At 41.7% G+C, this 23,575-nt stretch overlaps 1 protein-coding gene across 5 annotated transcripts in view; it reads right to left on the reverse strand.

Annotated features, from left to right (window-relative positions):
* Positions 1 to 23,575, reverse strand: part of GTF2I (general transcription factor IIi) — a 62,650-nt gene that overhangs the window by 28,014 nt on the left and 11,061 nt on the right. The window contains exons 4-12 of one of the 5 annotated variants that reach the window (XM_065418453.1): positions 23,031 to 23,214; positions 22,803 to 22,831; positions 19,506 to 19,560; positions 18,402 to 18,445; positions 17,118 to 17,195; positions 10,446 to 10,505; positions 9,461 to 9,517; positions 6,378 to 6,440; positions 4,114 to 4,215 (exon numbers count right to left, since the gene is read on the reverse strand). In XM_065418453.1, coding sequence (XP_065274525.1) covers positions 4,114 to 4,215; positions 6,378 to 6,440; positions 9,461 to 9,517; positions 10,446 to 10,505; positions 17,118 to 17,195; positions 18,402 to 18,445; positions 19,506 to 19,560; positions 22,803 to 22,831; positions 23,031 to 23,214 — 672 coding nt within the window. The remainder of the gene's footprint in view (positions 1 to 4,113; positions 4,216 to 6,377; positions 6,441 to 9,460; positions 9,518 to 10,445; positions 10,506 to 17,117; positions 17,196 to 18,401; positions 18,446 to 19,505; positions 19,561 to 22,802; positions 22,832 to 23,030; positions 23,215 to 23,575) is intronic. The other 4 variants (XM_065418454.1, XM_065418457.1, XM_065418456.1 and 1 more) reach the window with 4 other exon arrangements.

Here is a 23,575-nt window from a genome sequence, read left to right on the forward strand (position 1 = left end):
GTAACACGCTCCAGTAAGGGTCGCCTATAGAGACGCACATCCAATTACTAGCCTGCCCCCTCCCATCTTCCATTACCCACCAATCTCCCAGCCAGCACTGATACAGAGAGGTCCTACAGGAAGGGGAAGGTGGAAAATGTCCAAGCTCACCCCAGACTGGGAAGAGCAGATGGCAATGGCATTCCAAAAAATGAGAAATATCAACTTACTGTTGTCATGGAGACCACTATCTACTTGCACCTTTTTTCTGTCCTCCCTACCAAATGAAATGCCACCGTCCTGATAGACAGGGAGCCTTAATCAGCTGAGCATCTGAAAAGTCTCTGCGTGAAGCAAAAGATGACGTGGAAGAATATGTTCTCAGACCTTGTCAAATACATCTCGGCTAAGATGCATTTAACATGAGAAACTCAGTTAAGAAATCTCCTTTCGCCCATAAAAACATCACTTCTCTCTGTCTCTCTCTCATGCACACCCACCCACCATTCATTTGGTTACAGTATATTCATTTTCTATCCATTGCACTCTGGCTTCAAAGTAGGAGCACGTTTCCCTTGACACTGTTTCCCCAACCAGTTGTGGCACATTAGAGGCACCGTCTCTGGCTATTCACATTGAGAAAAATCTCTCCACCATCAGTGAGGATTTCTCCCTTGCTCTCACAGATGCTGGGCAAAACACAGCAAGCACCTATCTCACGGGGCAGATATGGCTCACAAGCATCCGGTCTTGTTATGATATAAGACAGTTCCACTTTCCCTTCCATCTTTCAAAAGCACATTCCACTGTCATACCGTAGCTACTCAGGGTATAGTTAAACTGCATCCTTCTCCTGTCCATGTGTCCAGTAAAAGGCTTTGGAAGCCCAGGAAGCAGAGGATAAGCTGGGTTTCCCAGAATGACAGGAGGAATCGCAACACCATTAACGTCCATAGTGGTCCTGGGAGCAAAAGTTCCTTTTTTCATTCGAGTAACAGGGCTGAGTTTCTACAGTTCCCGGCAATTTTGACCTTGCCAGACTACCCTATATTATTATCGGAGAACCTTCCACAGTGATCAACCAGGCCTTGCAGCACACCACGGACAAATACCCTTTTCTGATGAAGTCTGAGGGGCAAAGAATTGATACATGGGTCCCATCAATAGTCCCAATACAATGTGGGAATGCCATTTGTGCAAATCCGTCAATAACCTCCTGTGCACTCCCAAGCTTTATGACATGGTCCAACAGCACCTTGTCAATAGCAGTGCACACTTCCATGAGAACAGTCCAGACAGTTGATCTGCCAACACCAAACTGGTTAGCTACTGACTGGTAGAAATAAGGGCCGGTGAACTTCCAAAGGGTTTTGGCTGTACACTTCTCAATGTGAAGGGGAACCCCCCTGTTGGTGTTCCACCACTGCAACTCCAGGGGGAGGCTTTGCACAGAGTTCTAGAAAAGTATCTTTTGTCATTCCGAAGTTCTGCTGCCAGTGCTGGTCATGCCAGTTCTGCATCATTATCATATCCTGCCCGTAAGCGTTAAGTTTGCTGAATGCAAAAGCGGTGCTCCATCGAGTGAAGCCGCTTCAGGAAAGTGTCGTGCAGAAGTAACAGCTTTATTTCAAACTCCTCCTCTACCCACGCGGCTGTGGCTGTCTCGCAACCCATCCAAAGCCATGAACACCAACAGAGAGGTGCAGCAGCTCCTTCACATTCATGACAGTCAGGATCATGGTGTTCGGCACGTTTTCTCCACGCTGTCTGATAGCAGTTTGAAAATGGTACTTGCCTCACAAAACACAGGTGAGCCATGGGAATTGTTTAGTCTGAGCCCAAATCCTAGTATGTTCTGGTAGGCATCACACAATATGCTATGAGAAAAATCCCAGAGTGCATACAGCCTAATGGCAGAACACTGGACTGAACACTACACTGTGCATCTGTCCAGCACGCTGTGTGGCTAATTCAAAAAAAAAAAATCACAGTGCTCTGTGGACACCACAATCCAAAAGGGAAGTAGCTTAAGCCAGAATAAACAAAGCATGTGGATGCACTCTTTCGCTACAAAAACAACAAGGAGTCTGGTGGCACCTTAAAGACTAAGGGATTTATTTGGGCATAAGCTTTCGTGGGTAAAAACCTCACTTCTTCAGATGCATAGAGTGAAAGTTACAGATGCAGGCATTATATACTGACACGGAAAGGAGGCCCTTGAAGAATTCCACCTGGACTTCAACAATTTCCACCCCACCATCAACCTCAGCCTGGACCAGTCCACACAAGAGATCCACTTCCTGGACACGACAGTGCAAATAAGTGATGGTCACATAAACACCACCCTATACCGGAAACCTACTGACCGCTATACGTACCTACATGCCTCCAGCTTCCATCCAAGACACATCACACGATCCATTGTCTACAGCCAAGCCCTAAGATACAACAGAATTTGCTCCAACCCCTCAGACAGAGACAAACACCTACAAGATCTTTATCAAGCATTCGTAAAACTACAATACCCACCTGGGGAAGTGAGGAAACAGATTGACAGAGCAAGACGGGTACCCAGAAATCACCTACTACAGGACAGGCCCAACAAGGACAATAACAGAACACCACTGGCCATCACATACAGCCCCCAGCTAAAACCTCTCCAGCGCATTATCCATGATCTACAACCTATCCTGGAAAATGATCCCTCACTCTCACAGACCTTGGGAGGCAGGCCAGTCCTCGCTTACAGACAACCCCCCAACCTGAAGCAAATACTCACCAGCAACTACACACCACACCACAGAAACACCAACCCAGGAACCAATCCCTGTAGCAAACCTCGTTGCCTACTCTGTCCCCATATCTACTCTGGCGACACCATCAGAGGACCCAACCACATCAGCCACACCATCAAGGGCTCATTCACCTGCACATCCACTAATGTTATATATGCCATCATGTGCCAGCAATGCCCCTCTGCCATGTACATTGGCCAAACCGGACAGTCCCTCCGCAAAAGAATAAATGGACACAAATCGGACATCAGGAATGGTAACATACATAAGCCAGTAAGTGAACACTTCAATCTCCCTGGTCATTCTATTACAGATTTAAAAGTCACTATCATTGAACAAAAAAACTTCAGAAACAGACTTCAAAGAGAAACAGCAGAACTAAAATTCATTTGCAAATTTACCACCATTAATCTGGGCTTGAATAGGGACTGGGAGTGGCTGGCTCATTACAGAAGCAGCTTTTCCTCTCCTGGAATTGACACCTCCTTGTCTATTATTGGGAGTGGACTACATCCACCCTGATTGAATTGGCCCTGTCAACACTGGTTCTCCACTTGCGAAGTAACTCCCTGCTCTCCATGTGTCAGTATATAATGCCTGCATCTGTAACTTTCACTCTATGCATCTGAAGAAGTGAGGTTTTTACCCACAAAAGCTTATGCCCAAATAAATCTGTTAGTCTTTAAGGTGCCACCAGACTCCTTGTTGTTTTTGTAGATACAGACTAACACGGCTACTCCCTGATACTTGACACAATGTTAAAAAAAATCACTTTCCCATGGAGACAAGGCCTAAGCCAGGCTACTCACCATGAAGGAGTCCCCCTTCTTTTCCCCAGCATGGCTCCCCTTGGCACACCTTTGCTGTGTCACTTGAAGTGTGGAGAGAAACTGACTAGGACTGGCTCCTGACCTAGGACCTCCAGTTATCCATTAAGCTAAAGTGAAAGTGACCGGCCTCACTCTTTTCTCAGATTTTCTCTCAAGAGGTCAGATGAGAAAATGGCTAAACTGACTTCTACTTTGTGTTATCTTATTTCTAATGTTTATATTATTCAGGTTTCCTCCTCTCCACCACAATGGCTTCCAAATGGTTTATAAAAGCTACAACTTTGGTTAGTCCAAATTTTGGCTAGAGGAACACTTTACAGGTGAATAAATACAGGTGGCTGACAACTGTTTGCTCTGCAGCAATATATCTACAAAGAAATATAGGCTGTTAAGTGAATGCCTCTACTTATCTCTTCAAAAGTCCCACAACCTGATGTTATCTAGAGTCATCAAGAAGAAACTTTTTCAGGAAGCAAAATGACAGAGATAAACTTGAATTTGAATCTTACCAAAATTGAATTCTCTCACTTTTCTTCTCCCAGCATTGGCAGCCTCATTTGCTGACTCAGTGTTCTTCGGTCTCTTGTTGGGCGGTAAGTAGTCCTCATCATCTTAAAAATAAACATGAGATGCATCACTGATGCTTTTATCCAGACAAGTATTTTACAGCGTTGGCACTGTTTTGGAGTCTCAGAGTTCTAATGGAAGTATCAATCAGTGCCTTATTAAGGGCCCAAATCTGCAACCTTACTCATGTGAGTACTTCTAGATTTAGAGAGAGTATCTGCCTGTGCTAAAACGACTTAGGAGAGTAAGGGTCCCAGGATGTAGCAAAATTGATTTCACATTTTCCTGGAGAAGATGTTAAATGAAGCAAGAACTAAGCGGTGTTCTGAACATATGTTTGGTCACAAAGTCATCATGGGACAGCAAAAGTAAAACATTTACTAAACATTTATCTGATTAACTAGAAAATCTATCCACTGAAGGTATGCCTACATTGCATAGACTACACCGGCATAGCCCCATAAGGTAGATGCATCTTACACTGCCCAAAGAAACTTTTCCTGTCAGCATAGGAACACCATCTCCCCAAATGACATTAGCTATGTTGATGGGAAAACTCTTCTGTTGACATTGCTGCATCTACACTGGGGGTTTGTCAGCATAGTTATGTTGGTCAGGGATGTGTTTTTTCACATCCTGGCCAATGTAGCTATGCCAATATAACTTTGAGTGCAGATCAGGCCTAAGTCTTGAAATGCACTACCCAAATTTAGGGCCTACACAGGACTAAAGCATGAAAGTAAGCTCTACAGGCTCTTATGGTACATTTGTCCCTGCAGAGCTCCACAGAAATAGAGCTTCAAAGCAGTACAACCCTGTGAGCAGGGCCGGCTCCAGGCACCAGCAGAGCAAGCACGTGCCTGGGGCGGCACATGCTAAGGGGCTGCACTCCATCCATTCTTGGGGCGACAGAGTCCGGGCAGCTTTTTTTTTTTTGGTGCTTTGGCAGTTCGGGCGGCGGCAGTCTGAGCAGTTTTTTTGTTTTTGTTTGTTTGTTTTTTGCTTGGGGCAGCAAAAATGGTAGAGCCGGCCCTGCCTGTGAGACATGAACGAGTTTCATTTAACAAGAGCTCGGAAAATCAGGGGTTGTTCTGAAGTTTTTAAATTCCAGTAGGTTCATGGGTATAGTTGCAGCAAGCAGGAAATAAGACCCTTTGACTTTCTCATTTCTGTGCTATAAGGCTCCCTTCTCCAGAGTCTAGTTATGCTCCTGAGGCCAAATTCACCTAACGGACAGAAAATGCAGTTAAGGAAAGCAGTTGATGAAGGTCTCAGGTCTTTCTGCTCTGATGAAAGAGGTTTAGCAAATCAACAAACAAATCCAAAACTATGCCAGAACTTTGACTTTTTTTCTTCATGTTATTAAGTCTTATAACAAAATCCTTTTACATTTGCAATATTTGCAATCCTAGATAAGAGAACTTGATAATTAGAAAAAGAAAACTGAAGCCAGTCTCATGCTAGAGATGGAATACACTGAAGATATCCTGGGGAAAATTCTATTTGGAAAGCACAGTGTATATTTTAATTTGTAGCCACTCGTCTCTCTTTGGCTCTGTGATAGGAGCCAACTTTTCAATGCGGTTTTACTTGTATGGCAGGGGACTTCCAATCAGTCTTCTAGTACAAAAGCAACATGTAATTGCTTGAGTGACACTACACTACTTTCATTGCAGCTACATCACTGAACACAATTATTACAAATCAGAGGCTGAAACAACTGTTATCTTGCCAATAGATTTTTAATCAGCATCAGACAATTAGTTTAAAGCTTGTTACAGTACTTGTACATGCAACTCATGAGTCCTTTTCACAAGCATGTCTTTAACTAGGAATTTGTACGTGACTAAAATGCCTCTCTTTTTTAAGAATGAATATGTCCTTCAGAGTCTTAAATTTTACCTTGCAGTTAAGAGTAATGAATATTTTGTACTATTAATGCAAAAAATGCTTGAAAAAATTGACAAAAGATTTAATCACCATGTTTTTGGTATGTTGTGTTTTTACTGAACTTCTTGGAGTAAGTGTGCTTATATGGTAGTTCTCATTTCACACTCTGGTCAATGCTGACTGGTGATCAAAATTTATTCTACTCTAGGTAGTGGGTGAAAGAAAACATCATGCATACTCAGCCAGACAATTGTGAAAGGCTTTTGTTACCAAGAGAACCCAAAAAGATTGGAATTCAGGAGTTGGAAAAACTAACCTTCAATGGTGACCTCAACTTCAGGGTCCTCACTTGTTTCAGAAGGGGCATGCTGAGAAGAATCTGAGAACAAAAACAAATCGCAAAAGAATTTCAGAATGGCACATGCACTCTGAAGTACGTTTACCCAAGCATTCAGCAATTTAGTGTTCACACTGCCACTTGTCACAGAAGCCTAATGGCATATTAATATGTTTGTTGCACACTGTGAATTAAAAAAACCCCAAGAACAAAGATACTTTACCACAAGCCTTTAAGCATTTCTAGACAAAGGTAAGGAGGTGAGGATTATACGTGCTAAATTGCACGTGCAGCAGTGCAGAGAGCTGGCATTAATGACCTAGGAAATTTCTTATTCCTGGCTTAATAGGATTCATGTAATCATAAATAATTCCTCATTGTTATCAAGGATTACTTAAAAATGTAACCAAAGGCTTTGTGCGCTAATAGATTATAGATTTTCTGCCATCATTCATAAGATACTGGCAGACTTGTTCCGGTTGTGCTAAAATAATTTTCATTACCGATTACAATGTTAACAGTGGAAAAAGGATGGAGAGTCAAACTGACCTCAGTGGGGCAACATGCATCAGTATAGTCAACAGGATTTGGCTTAACAGTATCGAGTGGGGAAAAACATATACAATGGATAAATTTTAAAAAAAGGAAGCTGATGCTTGTTTGAAACGGTTAAGCTTTATGCAGATTCTCTAGTTAGAAGGCACTGTGTTTGTACACCTGGATTAACACTGTTTTTGAGATCTCTAAGCTAGAAGCATAGTCAAGTGTTTTGTTTGGTGGTCAGTAGGGAGCAATCTCCCTTCACATTGCTTTTCACTTTATATCATATAGTGATCAGCAACAGCTACTGTAACATATTAAATAGAGCACATCACCTATGTCAAATCTATCACCTGGTTCAAAAAACTTTTACACTTGTTCCATTTAATTCACGAGTAACACAGATAACTGGTAAACTCAAAGCACAAAGAGGATTATGATGTCCTGGTCCTTTAGCCACAGAAGATCAGACAAGCAGTCCATCTAGTCCAGTATCCAGTGTCTGACATCCTTCAGAGGAACATGCAAGAAGTCACATAGTGGACAGTTATGAAATAGTATACCCAAAAGAGTAGAGTAATTTCTTCTTAAACCTTGTCAATTAGTGGTTGGTTCATTCCCTGAAGCAAGTCTTATATAATGCAACTTGTAGATATTACCAATATAAAATAGATAAACCTTTTTGATCTCTAAGCACCTCTTGGCCTCAATGACAACCTTGTGGCAATAAGTTCCAGATGTTACAGAGAGAGAGTGTGTGTGTGTGTGTGTGTGTGTGTGTGTGTGTGTGTGTGTGTGTGTGTGTTCAAAAAATCGTCTTTTCTATTTTAAATGTGTTACCATTCAGTTTCACTGACTGCCTACTTCTACTTGTTTTAAAGCAGTGGTTCTCAAACTTTTTTACTGGTGACCCTTTCACATACCAAGCCTCTGAGTGCGAGCCCCCTTATAAATGAAAAACACTTTTTTACATATTTAACACCATTATAAATGCTGGAGGCAAAGCGGAGTTTGGGGTGGAGGCTGACAGCTCGCGACACCCCCAAGTAATAACCTCACGACCCCCTGAGGGGTCCTGACCCCCAGTTTGAGAACCCGTTTTAAAGGGTAAATTTACCTCTTATATACCAGGCATATTTTTCATATACCAGACATACTATCTATTTATATAACATTAGAATATTTTCACTACTATTTTGTCTATCATTCTTTATATGTCCTAACATGTTTGTTTTACCCACGCTGCACATTTAAAGCAGGATAATGATGCGGCAGGTTCTTCTTGAATGGTTTCAATCAATTTAAAACTCAGTTCTATGTAGTTAAAATTATTCCTTTTGATGTGCATTTGCTATTGTGTCGCCCATTCACTAAATCTTGTATGTCCTTAGTTTCCTTAATAGCTTCTCATGAGGAACTTAGTCAAAGGCTTTTCGAAAATCCAATCATCAACTGATTCTTCTCCCTTAGGCACTAATTTGTGGGCACAAAGAATTTTAGTAGATTATAGATGCATGATTTATAAACCATCCTAGCTTGTCCATATCATATGTCAATCTAGCCATTTCTTTTACTCCTTTTAAATTACAAATCAATTTTCCTAGTAGTGAAGTAAGTCTTAATTGCTTGTAATTTTCTGAATTGCCCCAGCATCTTTTTTAAATGTACTAACTTAACTTGAAGCATGGATAAGTTTTTAGTTCTTAGCAAAAAAGGGTGCAACTTTCAATTCAGTAGTTCTCATTTAAAAAAGAGAAAACAGATTTAAGAACGACATGGATAATGGAGTTGAGGTTTAAACAAGTAGAAGCCTAGATCAGGCATTCTTCGTGGAGGGTCTGTGGTTGTGGAATTCAGTACTGCCAAACTTAAGGTTAAGCCTCGGTCTTATCCCTTTCAGGTTGCCCTATAACACTCATTTCTTTCTTCTGGTTCTCTCTTAACAATTAAGTGTCAAAGTGGTCATGACACTTGCTTGGGGAAGCAATGCACCCAGATTATTTCCTCCCAGGCACATGGTTTTATTAATGCAGATCGGAAGAGCAGAGAACTATTTTCCTTTTTTGAGGGACCTAATGCACTTCTAAATTAATGCAATGCCATCTACACACCATGTGATAAGCACCTTTGAAATTCAAATAATAAGGATTGTAACAATGAATATTGTTGCCATCATAACTTGCCCACAAAACCCATGAGTTTATGATTTGGGGTGGAACAAACCTGGTTGGAGGATCATATTTCTGAATTCATGTAATAGCGTTTCGATTTTATGATGATGGGCATAAATGCAAATAATGATTTTAAAAAAAAGATCACTCCCATCACAATAAGTCATTCATGGTCATGATTCAGGGGGGAAAATAACCAGCCATCCATGTGCAAGGAGAATGGTTGAGGAGATAATGTACAGTTTCAATGTACTGAAGTTTTATTGTTTTCAAATATTTATTTAAAAAATGAAATTCTCTTTTCAATGCTGTTAATTCATTTTCATGAAAAAAAAGTTTCATATCTCTAACCTTCTACTGGTATTTCCACATCTGTTCCTTCACTGCAATCGGAACCCTGGTGGCTTCCTTAGATAAATATAAAGTAAAATATACCATAATAAAAATACAGAGTAACTTATGTTAACATTAACTAGTCAAAACAAGTATTTTAATAAGGCAAGTTTAAAACAATAAATATCTAAAATCCACATGAACTGAAAAAATGCATCTCAATTTTTGAATCTGAAAAATTCATGAAAGCAAAAGCACTCTGACCTTTATACGGAAGTGTCTTTCTTGAGGTACAAATTAGCTTTTTCTAATTTTTGTAAATGGGCATTTTTATTTATATATATCTACACACACACACACACACACACACACACACACACACACTCCGACCGCTGATTTTTGGGGGGGCGGGGGGGGGGAGAGACGGGGGATGGACACATCGTTTCACCAGATTTTCAATTTGTGCAAAGAACCATCTTCCCTCACCACACACAAACACTTATCCCATTAAATTGTTTCCCCCCCATGCTTTCTTCCCCACTCCAATCCCCCAACCTATAATACACTTTTAAAAAGAATCAAGTTTGAAATGTGGCACGCAGAGAGGGTTACTAAAACTTCTTGGCTCTCTGTGAGCTGAGGGGTGAAAACATTAATTTTACAAACCAAACTGCAATGGAAACAAGGCCTAAATTTTCAAGAATTGCTAGCAATTTTTGATGCCTCAAAATTTGTCTGAAAAGGGCCTGATGTTAAGAGAGTACATTAAGAAGGCGGAGCACTTCTCAAACAGTCAGGGTCCCCTTTTAGTGTATCGTAAATTCAGCACCCAAAAATTTAGGCACCCAAAAACACTTGTCCCTTTTGAAAATGTAGATCCCAGAGCTTACTCGTCTCATACCAAACTCAGAACTGCAGCATCTCGAGAATCAGCACTCAGACGTCCAAATACCAACACTGTTGTAAGAAAATGTTGCTGAGAGAAACAGAACTGAAAAAATACCTGTGTACTTCTTTGCAAGAGCAATTTTTTCATCAATTTCTGAAGTTTCTGAAGGGCCTGCTTTGAAGACACAAAAGTAAGTCTTGAAAAATCTATTTCATAGTAAAATTCACTTTTTCAGCCACTAAATTAATGTGTTAAACCAGCTCCTTTTATTAAGTATACCAATGAAGTACATTTGGTTTCCATAGTTTAAAAAACTATCAGAATAAAATTATGATTGGGGAACATTCAATTCAATGAGTGTATGAAAGGCTATACTCAGAAGAGAAAATCTCTTGGAATTACATTAAAACAATTATGATTACTAATTGGTATCTTTTAGTGGTTTGGGATAGTTTCACTTAACTTGATTGGACAAACTATATTTTCAAAAAGGGTTGAAATTACCATGACTTAAAGTGAGCGATTGGTGGGTGTGTAATTTTTATACTCTTTTTCATCTCTTAGCGTCAAGACACTTTCGGATTATACGAGTATGTAGTTCTAGTCTGGAACTAGGTGAGGACTTCACCAATTTACATGGGGTATCTAAAAGACACAATCCTGCTGCGTGCCTAACAACCGCGGGCTACAACAGGTTTGGCTACAGGCAGTGAAAGTACTCAAGCATTAATAAGAATTCATTTGGAGATTAAATAATGACCAAGTAAAACAGAAAAAAGGCAGTGTCCAGTCCCAGGTTTCTTAAATCTGTGTGACATAATTGCTATCAGTGACTAATGTGCCAACCATTACTATTCTGGTATTACATGTAAACTGGCAGGGTCCCAACCCAGCTCCAAATAAGAACTACATACGCATTACAGAGTAAAAGACATTCCCCTTTCGGAGTCTGGTTTATTACCAAAATGATAATTTCAAACTAACTCTATGAACTCAAACTAAATCCTCTTTCTAGGATTCCTTTCCTCAAGACCTGTCTTGTCACAGGCCCTGGATCCCTGTGCCAGAGGGATACTCCCACTTCATTTATATTATATTCATGGTTGAAATCTTATGAGCCATGCCTGCCCTGAAGATTCAGCAACTGACCTGTAGATCCCTCCTGGATTCCCACACCTGCTAACAAGGTGGGACATTTAGGGCAGGTCTACATTTACCAGGGATTGACGGTGTGGTGATTGATCCAGTAGGGGTCGATTTAGCAGCTCTAGTGAAGACCTGCTAAAATCGACCACAGATTGGTCTCCCGTCAACTCCGGTACTCCACCAGAATGAAAAGCGTAAGGTAAGTGGACGGGGGAGTTTCTCCCATCGACCCAGCGTGGTGTAGACATCGCAAAAGGTCCACCTAAGCTACATCAACTCCAGCTACGTTATTCACGTAGCTGGAGTTGCGGAACTTAGGTCGACTAAGCCCTGTAGTGTAGATCTGCCCTAAGGGACAAGAGAAATCACATAAGTAACAGGAAAAATATTAGACACACAATGTGGGTGAAGTAATATCTTTTATTGGATCAACCTCTGATGGTGAGAGAGACAAGCTTTCAAGCCACACAGAGCTCCTCCTCTTCAAGTCTGGGAAAGGTATTTTGAGTGTCACCATTAAATGCAAGGTGGAACAGACTGTTTAGCATAACTAGTCAGCGCATATTGTAAGGGACCATTCAAGGTAGAGTGGCCTGTTAACACCTCTACAGTCACAAAAAGAGGGGGTTAGTGATTGTTGTAATAAGCCATACAACAAATTGTTACAAATTGTTGTAATAAGCCATAAATCCAGTGTCTCTATTCAGCCCATGATTTTTGTGTCTAGCAGAGTTATGAATTTAAGCTTCCAGGCTCGTCTTTTTAAAGTGTTGTGCAGGTTTCCTTTGAGGATGAGAACTGATAGGTCAGATATAGGGTATGTCTACACAGATGACATTAAAGTGCTGCCGTGTAGTTGCGGCTCTCCCAGCGCTGTAAAAAAATACCTCCTCCATGAAGGGAGTAGCTCCCAGGGCTGGCACACTGTCTACACTGCCACTTTACAGCGCTGAAACTTTTTCACACCCCTGAGCGAGGAAAGTTTCAGCACTGTAAGTGGCAGTGTAGACAAGCCCATAGAGTGATCATTTTGTGAAATGCTTCAATACAGAAATAAAACCCCCTCTGGCCCACAACGGAACCCCTACAGGGTATTAAACAACTACAACTCATACTTAAGGAGGACCCCATCCTGAAAAAAATGTTTCCTGAACCTCCTCTTCTGGGCTTTAAACGACATCCGAACCTCTCCAAGCTTATCAGAAGCAAGCTCCCCAGACCCAGGACACACCAACTCCAAGGGGCACAAGACACTGCCAGAACAACAGATGCAAAACCTGTAGACATAGCTCCACTGATACAATGATCAACACTCCTCACCCCCAACACACCTTTCAAGATCCATGAATACTACACATGCCTATCACAAAATGTGGTGTACCTCATCCAGTGCACTAAATGCCCCAGTAGCAACTGTGTGTGTGAAACTAGACAATCACTACTCTCTCGAATGAACTCATACAGGAAAATGATCAGACAAAAACACTACAACACCAAACACTTTTCACAAAGTGATCACTATCTCCTCTGACCTATCAATCCTCATCCTCAAAGGAAACCTGCACAACATTTTAAAAAAAACAAGCCTGGGAGCTTAAATTCATAACTCTGCTAGACACTAGAAATCATGGACTGAATAGAGACACTGCATTAATGGCTTATTACAACAATCTATAACCCAACTACTCATCCCGGTGCCCTGCCCCGCTGCTTCCCCCTGCCCTGCCTTCCTTTCCTCCCTGAAGGGGTGTTAACAGGCCACTTTGCCTAGAATGGTCCCTTGAAATGCTTGTTAACTACTTACGCTAAACCATCAGTTCCACCTTGTATTTAGCTGACATTTCCCAGACTTGAAGAGCTCTGCGTAAGCTCAAAAGTTTGTCTCTCACCAACAGAAGATAGTCCAATAAAAAAATATCAGAGACAAGGTGGGTGAGGTAATATCCTGGTATCAACATGGCTAAAACAACACTGTATATAACAATGGAAGAACTTTTGAATAGTCATTTATGCTTTGAAATGGTCTGTATCCATTTATCTGCATTATGCCAGTTAATTATATCTGATGGCCATTTAACTTCTATATTAAGTGTTTGGTAACAGTGTGGTTTGTTATTTTCCTTTCTGTATGAATTCCTGCTTTTTCTATAGTGGTTTTTAAGATGGATTCTATTAAATGAATTCCCAGTGTCTGGCTCTTATACCATTGCAGATCAACTTGTTGCAAAGTGGATTTACAATTTTTAGCAAGATGAAATGGGACACTTCCTTCTAGCATTCTGGATGATCTCCACTAGAGAAAAAAATATTTGTAGTTAGAACTGGACATCTTTCTGTATTTTTACGGCGAGTGTAACCTTTTGAATTTAAGAGTCATTAGGGTCATTCTTTTTCTAGCTTTGGGTTGGCTCTTTTTTTCAAATTGAATATATTCTTTTCCATTTTCATCTTGCTTCAGTTGGATGTCTCCCCATTTTTGCTGCCTCATTTCATCATTCCCTCAAATTCCAAAACACATTATATTATTCATCCACATTGTGTTTTGAAGGGAATTGGCACTGTGTGGTCCAAGCTGATTTGTCAAGTATAACTGGTTTACAAGCTCATTGGTCACTTTGTCAGATGCATTTTGTTTGCAGACTTTTCCTTTTGTTTTCAGTTCTCTTTGTTTTAATTTCAAGCCATCTCTGGTATCTTCGAAGAATGCATTAGTTAGGCTGGTGGAATAACTGGCTTGTTGTAAGTAACCTTCAGTACATTGGAATACTGATCGCAGAGTGAGGAATTCATAGTCACAATTAATTATTTTCATACGAAGAAAGTAGTATGCTAGTAAAGTGTTTAGTTCTACGGATGATATATCTTGAACAGGTCTCATTTCATTCAGTGTTGATGAGAAATAGGATTGCTGATTGTGCATGTCACTTAGGGTTTTTGTCACTATATTTTTGTTCTCCGTTTTTTGTAAAAATGAATGAATTTTCATGTACAGAAATAAATTCCATCTGGTTACTTGTTACAGTGCTGGTATCTGGTTCTGGCACTAAAGGTACTTCACCCTCATCTTTCCCATGAAAATCTTATCTTCATTTCCTGAGATGGTCTGGGTTCTGTACGGAGTCCTCCAATAGGAAGTCAGTGTGTAATTTTGTCATAAATATGTTTCAAAACATTTGGCAAAATCAGCTCAAGATGTACAGAATTACACCTCTACCTCGATATAACGCTGTCCTCGGGAGCCAAAAAAATCTTACCGCGTTATAGGTGAAACCGCGTTATATTGAACTTGTTTTGATCCACCGGAGTGCGCAGCCCCGCCCCCCGCTTTACCGCGTTATATCCGAATTCGTGTTATATCGGGTCGTGTTATATCGAGGTAGAGGTGTTTATAACACTTGAGATACAGTTTTACGATGTTTTGTGAAAGGGTCTATGTGCATGTGGAATTCTGAGATAAGAATTCTCTACCAAGTTAGAAATAAAGAGGTCTTGAGTCAGTGTAATTAAATACATTGTGTTTGTGGATAAAATATGATGTTAGGTTAGTAAAAGTCAGATGTGGTAATTAGCATGTAGATGAAATCCAGTGACATGGGTGCTCAAAACTTCTTCCCAAAAATTAAGGAAAAACAGCATAACAACCAATTCAGCTTTCATAAGACTAATACAATAAGCATTCATTTTATAGGTTTTGTTATTTTTTATACAAACTTTTCCATCACTTACTTTTCACCAGACAATATTGCTGAAGATATACATGTACCTTTCGGGTGCAAGGTTTTATTTTGCTTTGTTTGGGTGGTTGCTTTAGTTCTTTTACTTAGTCCCTAGCAGAGAGTTACTGAATATATGGTATTTCCCTAACTCATGCAAACACACTGCATCACTATGTGTTGCTATGTATGCAAGGAGACTGGGGTAGTTATGAAGTCTGTTTCAATACTGATTGTTAAAAATAGAGTCAGACTACATTTCATACTAAGGTCTAAATTTCCCCCAGAGATGCATGCATGCATCTCCCAGTGAAGCCAACGAGAGTTGTACATCATATAGAGGGCACAATTTGGTCCTAAAAATAACAACTGATTACTACTTTGTCGAAATCTGGATCTGACTCTTGTTTGTTTTATAGCAGCACCTAGAGTCCTTGGCTCCATTGTGCTGGGCACTGTATACAGATATCAAAGACAGTCCCTACTCCAGAGATTTTACAATCTAAATTCTGAGCATGAGTAGTAGTATCATGGTTCCCAGGTCGAGACTAATATGCAAGATTTAAGCCCCATAGGCACACGCTGAACAAAGCTGTAAATAGCTGAAAAAGATCCTTAGACTTATATATACATGGTCAAAATATCCTGAACAATTTTTTCCCTCCCATCAAAAAATAGCCCCCTTTTCCAAAATTTGAAAAGTTTTAGCAAAAACTTTGATATATTTGAAGCTCTCTCTTTTTTCAAAAATCTAACAGAAACTTTAACACAATTATGCTTGCATGACTTTGTTCTGCAAAATGTTTAGTCTTGGAATGATTAGATTTCTTTTTATCAGTAAATGTCAATAAACATTGATTTCACTGTACACACCCAAACCAATGAAAAAATATTTCCATCAATGATAATCAAAGTTTACAGATAGGCAAAGAAAGAAAAATACTGCTTGAGAACTTGAGTCTGATTTAAGGTTATTTACTTATATATTTTTGACATACAATGTTGATAATTTGTGTTTTATTGGTTATGAAGCTTTAACTTTTTGAATCTCAATATCTATTGTCATTAAGTAATTACTGTCTGAGCCTCCATAATTTCCCACAACTGAAAATTTAAATCTTTCAAGCTAACTTTTACCAGAAATTGGTAAAATAAGAGATATTACCTCATCCACCTCGTCTCTCTAATATCCTGTGACTGACACGGCTATAACACTGCATACATCAATATTCTATATTGAAATTATAAAAAATAAAAATTGAATTATGCCAGGCCTAAAAATGTTTTTTGTTTGAGTTTTTTTTATTTGTTTTTGTTCTTGCCAATCCTGATGGGTCAGGTGCATCACATAGTGGATTTTTTTCACAATCAGAAAAATGTAAAAAAAAATTTGGAAAACAAAACCAAAATTGGATCACTACAAACAGCAATCAATGAAAAATGCTGTCAGATTTACTGACACTTTTGCAATGAAAAAAACGGAACCAGTTTTAGACAATTAAATTTTTATGGTAGATGAAGCGTTGAGCCAGACAGCCTTTAGCACAATGCCTGGTAAAAAGGTGACAAAAAGTTGTCACTGGGGTTACATTTTGCAAGCCCATCACCAAAACAAAATAAAGTGTAGAGTTCTTCCACAGTTCTATCAGCTCAATGTAGTTATTTAATACTAGCTTACTTTCAGTGATCTATAATGTCATTTACCCGCGTAGGGGTGGGGGAGCGCCCAATTCTGTTGCAGTAGCTGGATGCCTATTTGCTTCATTGAGAGTTACTTAAATGGCTACCAGCATGGAGGTTTTGTATTAGAACAAATAAGTCTAGTTTAGCTACGCAACTACAATGTGTCTAAAGACAGGAAAAAACAGCAGTTGTCACACTTAGATATAACATCTTATGTGACAAAATATATGCAAGCTAATATTACCTGGAATATTATACTGATAGTAGTCAGGATCCTCCGATTCCTCTTTTACTGTTACTGTTGCCATCTCCAGTGAAATTCCTGCAGAAGCAACCGAAAAGTAACCCAATCACATACGCAGACACATGATAAAGGGATTCAAAAACAAATTTCTATCTTGTCTTTATTGCACAAAGAGGAGCAACCAGTTTGAAGTAATGTGCTAAGTTATTATATTTTAAAAATGGTATAGTGGAGTTCTAGGTTTCTTTTATCTCAATAACTTCCCTATCAAATAGGTTCAATTTACCCTATTTCTTTTTTCTAACCTGCTAGTCCTGCAACTCAACCTTGGATCCAAAAAGTCAAGCTGGGTTCTTCCCTTCTTGTACACAATCACCAATCATAAAAGTTTTGCATCCCCTCCTACGCACATGGCACTTCTAAACTAATTTTTGCTCACTTATGTTTATATAAAGTAAATTCAGTTGAAATCTAGAGATTTCTGGAACTGAATCATTTTGCTGTGTGCAGCAGCACTGTAGGGCCTTGAAAAGGTCTACATTCTGCTAAGCAATGCTCTAAGCATGTCGTCAAATGGATTCCAAAATGTTTTCAAAACATTTTGACTAGAGGAAGATTACCACCCCAAGAGTCTGCTGAACAGCATTAATAATGCTGCAAATGTTCTAGCAACATTTGCAGCAAAGATTAGACTCCTCTTCTTCTTTTCAGTCTCTTCTGTGACTGATTACTTTACAAAAACAAGAAAGCACATTGACTCTTTGTATGTATTAAGTGAGCTAAAAATCATTAATCTACACAGCATCTGTGAATGTACACTATCTAGGATAAATATTAAGGGATATTAAGCCCATACGTTAGGACTGAATATTATAGCTGACAGGGCTAGTTAATTCTTCCCTCCACCCAAAGGATGTAGAAAACTAAAGAAAAATGGGGAAGAAGTTGTAGTCTAATCCTCCCATCTATTTACAGTCTTATGACATTGTCATTAGTACAATTATATTAGATGTTTTATAAAACTGTATAGGCCATTATTTCTCAGTCCTCAAAATGGATACTTTGGACCAATTAAATCCTATAGTACTTAGTCATTAGTAGGCTATAGTTTGGTTAAATGAAGAAAGGAGTTTGTTAATATATTTATTTATTTATTGCAGTCAATTGCTGCTGTTCTAGCGCATTTCTGTTTGCGTTGTCTACCGCTATCTAAATGCAACCACTTGAAATTAAGGCTGCTTGCTCAGAATGTTTTGCAAAGAAGTACAAAACAAAGTTACGTACCAGAATCCTCATTTGGTTCTGTTTTTACTTGGACAGGAGGGCCACTGAAGGGAAAAAACCCACAAAATTAAAAAAGAAGAATCTACAACATGCTTATGGAAGTTTCTGAAGTGCTCATATTATCTAATAACAACTTGGAAGTGATATAAAGAAGTTAAGAGAAAAAATTCACAGTGCCATGTAGTAGCTATTCTGGAGTATCATATGTGGCTTTCAATATCATTAATTCCCTACCCAACTTCTTTAAGACATATTTAGGCCTTGGCTACACTCAGGACTTCCCAGCGCTACTGCGGCAGCGCTGTGAAGCGCGAGTGTAGTCACAGCGCTGTAAGTACTCCACCTCTCCGAGGGGAATAGCTTGCAGCGCTGCAAGGGAGCGTGCAGCGCTGCAGGCTCTGATTACACTGGTGCTTTACAGCGCTGCACTCGCTGCGCTCGGGGGGGGGGGGGGTTTCACACCCCTGAGCGCAGCAAGTTGCAGCGCTGTACAGCGCCAGTGTAGCCAAGGCCTTAGTATTACAGAACTGCACTATTTTTAGTAAAATGTGTATTCAGAAGCATATAATTCTATACAAATTTGCATTTTGCAACATCAATTTTACATTCATGAATTTCTAACTTGTTCCGGACACTGCCAAATGGTAAAATTGTATGACATTTAATGGAAGAGACAGTGGGAAGGATTAAGCTTGATGCACATACTTGTGACATACTGCTGCATGCGACAAGCTCATTACTGAATGATAACATATGAATTATGTTATTATATATCACTCATGTAGGCTGAAGTGAAACTGATATCCATTGAGTTCTGAAGAACTTGTACATATACACACAGCCAAGAGTAAGAGGAAGTTTGACTACATGCCATTTTTGATCTTAGGTAAGCAAAGCTTATTCAGACAGAAAAAAGTTTCAAGAAAGTTACATGCCCTATAAAAATACATACTAGACACCGAAAACCATAAAAGTGTACAGAGTGCTCTCATTCTCTCTCTCTCTCTCCTTTTTAAAGGTGCTGTATTCATCAGACAGAAAAAAAAGCCCACAACTGTTACATATATGTAGCTATATTTCCGATAGGAAAAAAAGACATTTTACCTTCCACTTGGTGGTGTAACTGTGCGTGTAGAATCTGTAACAGTCACATGAGCTCCTGAAAATGAAGATACGATCTACAGTTTTCTTATACGTCATTTACATTATATACAAGTTTAAAATGCCACAAAGATAAATTAATACTGTTTTGCTAAACAGGATTTAATTTGAGTTTCACAAATATCTACAGAAAGTTGTGTTCAGAGAGCTTGTGCTTTTATAAGAAAGATTTGTTGTTACTGTCTATAGCAGGGGTGGGCAAACTTTTTAGCCTGAGGGCCACATCTGGGTATGGAAATTGTATGGCGGGCCATGAATGCTCATGAAATTGGGGTTGAGGTGCAGGAGGGGGTGAGGGCTCTGGCTGGGGGTACAGGTTCTGGGTTGGGGCCAGAAATGAGGAGTTCAGGGTGCGGGAGGGGGCTCCAGGCTGGGGCTCTGGCTAGAGGTGCAGGCTCTGGGGTGGGGCTGGGGATGAGGGATTTGGGGTGTAGGAGGGTGCTCCATGCTGGGACAGAGGGGTTTGGAGGATGGGAGGGGGATCAGGGCTGGGGCTAGGGTGACCAGATTAGTAATATAAAATATCGGGACGGGGCGGAGCAAAAAAAAGGGGGGGCGGAGCAAAAAAAAAAAAGTTTTAAAGGGGCCTGGGGCATTAGCAGGCCCCGGCCCCGCGCTGCCCTCCGAGCGGAGCCTCCAGCCCCCCGGCCTGCCCCGTGCACATGCGGGGCGCGGTGGGTCCGGGCGGGGACAGCGCGGAGCGGGCAGGAGCCGGGTGGGCGGCAGGGGCCGAATCCCCACGGCTGCCAGGGAGCCCCGCGCCTCTCTCTCCCGCTCGCGGCTGTGGCTCCTTCCCGGCGGGACGCGCCTCCCACTGCCCCGGCCACATGCGGCGCGCGTCCCCCGCGCCTAGTCTCCCTCCCGCCGGGAAGGAGCAGCTGGACGCACGCCGCATGTGCACGGGGCAGGCCGGGGGGCGCGTCCCGCCAGGAAGGAGCCGCAGCCGTGAGCGGGAGGGAGAGGCGCGGGGCTCCCTGGCAGCAGCAGGGATTCGGCCCGCGCCGCCCACCTGGCCCCTGCCCGCTCTGCGCTGCCCCCGACTGAACCCACCGCGCTGCCCCGCGGGCTGCAGGGCTGGAGCAGCCTCCAGGCTGCACTCCCGGCCCCGGGTGCAGCAGCCCGGGCAGAAGCCCTCTGGCGCGGCGGGGGGGTTCACAGCTGAGCCCCCCGTCTCCCTCCCTTGCCTGCCCGCCCGGTGCCCGGGTGCCAGAGCTGACTCACCAGCTCCAGGATCCAGGCACCGCAGCCACCCCCTCCCTCCAGGCTTTCGCCGCCATGCTGCAAGCCTGGGAGGGAGGAGGAATGCTGCGTGGTTGGGGAAGAGGCGGGGCCAGGACGGGGATTTGGGGAGGGAGCCAATGGGGGAAGGAGGGGGCGGAGCCGGGGCGAGGGGGGGTGGGGGGCGAGCGCCAGAGCTGAGGGCAAAATTTCTTTTTTGTCCAGTGTCCCGACCAAACATTGGTCAGGACGAGGGACAACGCAGCAAATATCGGGACAGTCCCGATAAAATTGGGACGTCTGGTCACCCTAGCTGGGGCAGATCCAGAAATGAGGAGTTCAGGGTATGGGAGGGGGCTCCAGGCTAGGATAGGGAGTTTGGGGGGGGGGGAGGGGGGAGAGAGAGAGGAGGGAGAGATGAGAGCTCCGGAGGAGGTGCGAGCTCTGGAGTGGGGCTGAGGGATTTGGGATGCAGGAGGGTGATCCGGGCTGGAATTGAGGGGTTCAGAGGGCGGGAGGGGGATCAGGGCTGGGGCAGGGGCCCAGGGGTGCAGGATCTGGGCGGCGCTTACCTCAAGAAGCTCCTGGAAGCAGCGGCATGTCCCCCCTCTGGCTCCTACGTGGAAGCGCAGCCAGGCGGCTCTGCACACTGCCCTGTCTGCAGGCGCTGCCCCTGCAGCTCCCATTGGCTACAGTTCCCAGCCATTGGGAGCTGCGGGGGGCGGCGCTTGGGGCAGGGGCAGCACGTGGAGCCCCCTGGCTGCCCCTAAACGTAGGAGCTGGAGGGAGGCACATGCCGCCGACTCCGGGAGCCGCAATTCACGCATGTGGAGCGGCTCCAGACCCTGCTCCCCAGCAGGAGCTTGAGGGCCGGATTAAATCGGCTGGAGGGCCGGATGTGGCCCGCGGGCCGTAGTTTGCCCACCCCTGGTTTATAGCCTAAAAAGCAACACTAATACAATATTACTTTAGAATATCTTTTATTAAAAACGTAAACATTTTATCTATCCCTGTCATCATTGTTACTGGAAGTCATAACAAAGCTAAATTGATGCTGTGTCTCAACATTATTAAACTATCCAGTCTGTTTTGGCAATCTTGCTACCCTGTTTCTATATTGCGGTTAGGTGCATAAATATTATTGGAATAGGAATTATGGACATTTCTACATAGTTCTTAAACATACTGAAACCTACTTTTTACCTTAGCATCATTTTGTTCATTAATGGAATCTTTGCCATTTCTATTACATCAAAATCTTACATGTCTAAAGGTGTGTCTATACTGCCCTGCAAATCAGACTGTGTGTGTAGGAGGACATTGTTTTCAGAAAGTGAAATTTATCCCTAAGCAATGACCTCTGCAAGATGGAAGCCCTGTGGTAGCCCTTCACAGTGGGGAGCAGCAAACACTGGGCTCTGTATTGGCTTTAAATAGGCTGGCATGAAATTCTTGTTCCTGACAAGTCAGCTGTTGCTTAAAGAAGTCCCTTCCCCAACACATGCAAACACACTTGCATTAATACTTGGAATTGGCATACTCCACTATATCCATAAAAGACATTTCTACAGATGATACATGGGCCTCCAATAAGCAATCAGAGAGTTGTGGTCTAACCAAAGCACTGGGAGAGAGGAACCCATGAGTGTTAATCCCTGGTCTGACAGTGATTCTCTATGGAGTTTTAGGCAAGTCACTTGGCCTTTCTGTGGATCGGTTTTCCCTTCTCTATAATGGGGATAATACTTGATTCACGGTAAGACAAGTACTGTACGAGGATTGAACATATTAGAATTAATTCTCTCCCCAGTCAGTGGTTCTCGGTAGAAGGCACAAAGGTTATGGAACCATTCTGTTTTCCAAGTGAATAAGTCAAACCACAATCTAGGCATTTCTGCCAAATAGAATATTTATAATAGATGTGTTTATAGGTGCCCTAACTCCTCAAAGAATTGAAGATAAAAATATATATTCTAATTATAATTTTCATGTTTTGTTTACTGCAAACAACTTGATACTTACCTAGGTGTTTCTTTGGCTCTAGGAAAGGCCTGCATTAACACAAAGAAAGAAAAAGTAATACCATTACCCATTTGGTAGTATGACATTTAAATACAAACACTGAATTTTTCATGTAACAGACAGTATATGCACATAATTTTTAAAAATTGTAGCATTTAAGGTACCCACAGAAAAATATCAATTAGCTGTTCTGATTTAAGTGGACAAACCAATAAAAGAGAATGTAACCTTTTGATCACAAATGAGATCCCCGATTTGTTTTCCAAAATCCATTTCAGTGTTGTCACATCATAATTTGCTGGATGTTTAAATGCAAGTCCTTCAGGAAGGCCCTGCACTACCACTGCCGACTGGTCCCTTTGAATCTTGTCATATGGCACAGGGACTACCGTTGACTTCCCTAAAGCTTTACCTGTAAAATAAAATAAATTGTTGGGAAACAAAAAATACGTAAGATTAAATACAACAAGCTAGGCTTTCATATTTTTTCCTTCCTTCTTCCGAGTCCTAAGTTTCTCCCCATGTCTCTGAACCATGTTCTTCCCTGTTGTACATTCCCACCCTATGGTCTGCTATTTCTGTTACCATTCTTCTCAAGGGGGATTGCAGCACGAGGCTTCCTTCAAAGCCACTTTCTAATTGACCAAAGAAGATCTTCATTGAGTAACATGATGCAATGTCTCCTTAGTTAAAAGATGGAAACTGTAATACATCCTCTTCCTCTGGAGAGGAACATGCTTCCCCTACAACACTGCAAGACCTTGATTGCTTTG

The sequence above is a fragment of the Emys orbicularis genome, chromosome 17, assembly GCF_028017835.1.
Source record: "Emys orbicularis isolate rEmyOrb1 chromosome 17, rEmyOrb1.hap1, whole genome shotgun sequence".
In the NCBI taxonomy this organism is placed as follows: Eukaryota; Metazoa; Chordata; order Testudines; family Emydidae; genus Emys; species Emys orbicularis.